The 5,746-nt window shown below is 35.8% G+C and overlaps 1 protein-coding gene across 3 annotated transcripts in view; it reads right to left on the bottom strand.

Annotated features, from left to right (window-relative positions):
* The window catches only part of LOC116845707 (putative FERM domain-containing protein FRMD8P1), a 65,854-nt gene that overhangs the window by 12,234 nt on the left and 47,874 nt on the right, over positions 1 to 5,746 (bottom strand). For all 3 annotated transcript variants that reach the window (XR_004378304.1, XM_032818729.1, XM_032818730.1), the window contains one exon: positions 3,389 to 3,852. Coding sequence is in view for 2 of the 3 variants with exons in the window: in XM_032818729.1 (XP_032674620.1) it covers positions 3,389 to 3,852 (464 nt within the window). In the remaining variant the exon portion in view is untranslated. The remainder of the gene's footprint in view (positions 1 to 3,388; positions 3,853 to 5,746) is intronic.

Genomic DNA, 5,746 nt, shown 5'->3' with positions numbered 1-5,746 from the left:
ATATATATATATATATATATATATATATATATATATATATATATATATATATATATATATATATATATACACACACACACACACACACACACATACACACACATATATTGTATATACAGGGTGTTCCACAACTGGTACAACACTCGTTAGGGGTAGGTAGGGGATGAAATTTGGAACTGAAAGTTCCTCTTCCATTTTTGGATCCAATAATTAGTTACTGAGATATTAAGTAATTAATTCTGCCAATCCCTTAGCGCCCCGAATGAGTGCTCAGAACCGTATGACACCGTGAACTCCTCAGGGGCCCTGCTTATCTGTTTTCCTCCTCTTTTTTGTATCACAGAGGAATAAATATGGATGAGTGAGTAAGTAGGTGTTTGGATGGATGATGGGTCTGATCGGGGCTAGGGGTGGCAAGTTTTCAATGTGTGGGTGTAATGTATGGGTGTTTTTATATGCGGTTATGAGTGATAATTTGAATGTTTTTGGTGCGAGTGGGCGGAGTGCTTGCACTTTACGTACCGGAGGAGGAGGGCATATATGGTACACTTCCTTCGAGTGCGCGGATGACTTGAATGTTTTCTGCATGTCGATGATTGAGTATCGTGAATTTTAATGTGTGTGCACAAAAAGGGGAGAAAAACGGACAAGCAGGACCACTGAGGAACCCACGGTGTCCACGTTCCTGAGCGCTCACTCAAAGCGCTAAGGGTCAAACTTCATTAATTAATATTTCATTAACTAATTGTCGAATCCAAAAATGTAAGAGGAACTTTCAATTCCAAATTGCACCTTCTACCTACTCCTAACGGGTGTTCTACCAGTTGTGGGACACCCTGTATATACTGTATATATGTATTATAGAAGTATAGATTATGTTTACATTGTTTAGATCGATCAATTTAAAATCAATTTTTTTACATTTCAATCAATTTTTTTACATGTTACGGAGCTACATTTTTTTATTTTAATTACTTTTATCTAAGCTTTTGTTACTTAATTTTTTAATAAGAATGACAAATAATTAATTTCATTTCAAACTAAGATATAAGAGTAATAAAGTTCTTTCTTTTTATACATTTTCTTTAACTGCATAAACACTTTCTAAGCAGATCTGCTATAAATTTTTAATGACAGAAGAGCTACAAATCTGATGTAGAATTTGTTCTATCTGACTATATCGCTAAACTGCTACCAGAAATCTGACAAAGCTTACTGACATATTATGCCAGCAGATCTGGCATACCCTAACCAAGTACATTCTATCTGACGGCAGATTGGCAGCAGAAATTGACTCTACTGCACGGAATTTGATAACAGGATCTGTTCCGTTTCTGTCATTAATTTGTCAAATTATGTCAGCAGGCTTTATCACTAGAACACAAATTTAATGCGGACATAGATGACTATAGTTTTGTTGTCGAATTCTCATTGAATTTGCTGCAAATTTGTCAATATAATGCTAATATTTTGCTTATTGAGTTATAGAGTTACCACAACAAATGTTATAACATCGATGTAAGCACTGGCAAAATAAAAACCCTGGTGAAAATAAAACGCTTTACGAACCGTTCGATGAGAGTTTCTTACGAGTTCTTAAGAGTTTATACGTTTTCAAACTTTGTACGAACGCTTATTCAATGCTGTTGGACTTTGAACGTTTATCAAATACTGTATATAATATTTCGTGAAAGTTCTGCAATGCTAAAGCAACGCTTTTCAAAGTGCGCTCAGTAAACGCTGATATATCTTCGTGTAGAGTTTGCTGTCAGACTTTCCAAACATTTAAGAAACGCTTTTCCCAACGCCGTAAGACAAGAGTTTTCTCTCCATTCAGCAAATGCTCTTCCAATTCTGGCGAAAATAAAAAACTTTATAAACCGTTCGATGAGAGTTTCTTAAGAATTTACACGCCTTCAAACTTTGTATAAACGCTTACTCAGCGCTGTTGGATTTTGAACGCTTTCAGAACGCTTATCAAATGCTATATATAACATTTCGTGAAAGTTCTGCAATGCTAAAGTAACGCTTTTCAAAATACGCTCAATAAACGCTGATACACCTTCGTGCAGAGAGTTTGCTGTCAGATTTTTCAAATGTTTAAGTAACGTTTTTTCCAACATCACAAGTGTTTTCTCTCCGTTCAACAAACGCTCTTCCAATGCGGCAAATTATAGGATGTTTACGCAAACAGCTTTGGAACGCGCAAGAAACGCTTTCATGAAAAAGTTTATATAAATATAAGGCGTTTATATCAATCGAAGAAATGGTATAGTGTCTAAAGCAACAGACTCATAATCCAGAGGTACCAGTCAGTCCAAATTCGAGTCTCTTTAGTGCCAGTGAGAATTTTCATATGTGATGTAACATTGGAATCAAGTAACCTTAAATTTTCAAGTAAAATCAACAAACACTACATTTAGGAATAGTTCCTAAATATAAAAATACGAATAGTTTCTGTATATAAAAAAAAATATCTGAAATATTTCCTATATATTTTTTAAACTTTGAAGTAATGTTTCAGATATATATTAGATAGTATAATACATTATAACGGATATTTTATGTATCTGAAAGATACATGTATATGAAATATTTCTTTAAAAGATATGTTTGAAATATTTCTTTTAAATGTTTTATATGTTATTGAAAACTTTTTGAAAACTTTCTGAAATAGGTCGGAGCTGTATAGAAAAAGTAAACGCCATGCAAACGCCATGCAAACGTTTGCAAAATCTCAAAAACGCTGTATACAAACGCTGTAGTGTTGTTATTTCCGCTCTATAACCTCTGTACTGACAATTTCTAAACTTTCAACGAACTCCCGCAAACGCTTACGTAAACGCTAAACAAACGTTTATGAAACTTCTTATTTTCGTCAGAGAACGCCTTTCAAACGCTATAGTATTGCAATTTCCGCTCTACGAACTCTGTATTGACAATTTCTAAACTTCTCAACAAACTCTTACGTTTACGTAAAAGCTAAATAAACGTTTATGAAACTTCTTTTTTCGTCAGAGTACATGATATCCTATATAAATACTTACAACATTAATAATTACTAAATCAATTTTAGACTGCCGTGTAAACGCAATAATATTGTTATCGTATGTATGCACGAACGTCCATTCAAAGTATCACTTTCGTTACTACAGTATTTGCTTAATTACGCTTTTTGGTACTTTTATGGATAGTTCTACGATGAAATGAATAAATACTAACAACTCTTATAGAAATATCATACTAAGAATCATTGATAATTACTTATTTTCAATATTAAAAATACTGGATAATAAGTAATTATCAATGATTCTTAGTATGATATTTCTATAAGGGAAGCGTTAATATATCAAAATAATGTCGACTTCGCATATTGATTGCAACTTACACACTGCATATCATCGACTATATAAACTCCTGACGTGTTGATTGCAATGAGGACTTGCTGATCGCGATTGGTGATCCATGACGCGAGGCCCCGCACTGGTCGTTCAATTTGACCTTGAAAGAAGGCTGCACCGTAGCATGGTAAATTCCAGCAGAACTCAAGGTATTTCCTGATCAGTTTTTTCGGGTTTGTGTTAGTCGCGCTACCATTGTGACTGTTCGGTATTCGTTTGTATTGTTCCAGAAGATGAGCCTCAGGTGCACCCTTGCCACCCACTAACCCCAGTCCGAGTCCCAAGCCTAATAAAAGACTGGGGGACGCGTGATGATGTGGTAAGAATCGGCCGCGGTGTCTTCGGAAAAATGCCAGAGTGTGAGTTTGCGCATTGTATGGTCCGAGCTCGATGCGTGCCTGCAAGGCTCCTAAGCTGGCGTAACGCGCAGGACCATCGCATGCATAACGTCCTGGAAGAATGGAGAATTTCGAGATTCAAGGTTTGCAAAGTAAGGGTTTGAGCACAAAGATTGTCGCAATCGTTTTCGAGTGTCGTAGATGTAAGTCGGTGTCGGAAGTCAACGCATAAAGATTGACGTAGACGTATGCTGCATCAATATGTCGTCTAATCATATTTGATATAGCATACGTTTAAGCCAATCCTTATGCGTTGACTTCCAACACCGATTTACGTCTACGACACTGTCGTAAACGATTGTAACAATCTTTGTGCTCAGGTCCTAACACAGACGGAAGATTGATTTAACGACATCTGATTGAGACTCAACCAGAAATGATTCGTCGAATAACGTTGTTTTGACGTCTTCGATATCGAAAGCTCGATTCAGAATTTGTATAAAAATTGTGATACTTTTATTTAACAAAACGTTGTGTGCGTGCATGCGTGGGTGTGTGCGTGGCGCGTGTGTGTGTGTAATAAGTAAACTAGTGAGATAACCAAGCGACATAAGAGTTAAGGTAAAAGAAATTGTCGAACGCTAACCCCTAAATTGGATCGGATGGAGAAAGTCTTATAGAGGGCTGCGTGAAAATGGCCTCCCTATCATAGTAAATTACAATTTAACCATAATAATTTGTTTTTTAGTCGTTTGGTAGCGTTTAGTAGTCTATTTCCGATGTTCGGTAGTGAAAACTGCGTCAGATATCAAGAAAAATAAACAGATGCGTGTAAAGTTGGCCAAGTAGTTTCGACTACCAAACTTCGGGAATGGATCACTAAACGTTAAAAGGCATCCACCAAACGAATTGTAATAGTAAAAATTGTATACGATGCGTGAAAAGTGAATTTCCAGCTTAAATAAGCCAACTTTATAGTTACGCTGTCTATTTTTCTTAATTATAATGATGTTTTCAATTGCCGAACAATGGGAATTGACTAAACGTTAAAATGAAACTACTAAACGAATTATAACAGTTAAAATTACATACGATGTTTCAGAAGTGGTTTCCCGGCTTAGGACGGCCTAACTTCACATGTATCTTTTTATTTTTCTTGACATTTGACGCAGTTTTGACTACAAAACATCGATAATGGACTACCAAACGTTAAGAGGTGACCACCAAACAAATGGTAACAGTTAAAATTATGTATGATGTTTTAGAAGTGGGTTTTCAGCTTAGGAATGACCAACTTCACATGCGTTTTATTTTTTTTACATTTGACACAGTTTTAACTACCAAAGGTCGAAAATAAACTACCAAACGTTAAAAGGCAACTACGAAACAATGGTAAGAGTAAAAGTTACATACGATGCTTTGAAAGTGTTTTTTTAGCTTGAAGGGAGAGGAGGCCAACTTCACATTCATTTTTTATTTTTCTTGATATCTGACGCAGTTTTGATTACAAAACGTCGGGAATAGACTATCAAACGCTATCAAACCATCACCACCAAATAAATTATTATAGTTAAATTATAATTTGCTATGATGGAAAAGCCATCTTCACGTAGCTCCCATAGAGAGGTATGATCGTTAAAGTTGGAGAACAAAAGAGTCAGTCTCAAGACGTGTCTCAATGCAGAAGGATATGCTCATTGTATTAGAGATTTTTAAGTTGAATTTTGGAAATTAGTAAGATAACTTTATTAGGTTACGATATTGTGAGGGAGAAGAAAAGAGAGAGAGGAAAGAGAGAGAGGGTGGTAAAAAGATAAAAATATAGAGAAATAAAGAGGTAGAGAGGTAGAAAGTTAAAGAAACAGAAGTAGCGAAGTAGAGAGATAAGGAAGTAGAAAGAGAGAGAAAAAGAAACAGAGGGAGAGAGAGAGAGAGAGAGAGAGAGAGAGAGAGAGAGAGAGAGAGAGAGGGAGAGAGAGAGGGAGAGGTATGAACGAGCGAGATAAT

The sequence above is a fragment of the Odontomachus brunneus genome, unplaced genomic scaffold, assembly GCF_010583005.1.
Source record: "Odontomachus brunneus isolate Ranch 3 - 2012 unplaced genomic scaffold, Obru_v1 Obru_scaffold_057, whole genome shotgun sequence".
NCBI lineage: Eukaryota > Metazoa > Arthropoda > Insecta > Hymenoptera > Formicidae > Odontomachus > Odontomachus brunneus.
Note: the sequence above shows the minus strand (reverse complement) of the source record. Positions and strands in the feature narration are given on the sequence as shown.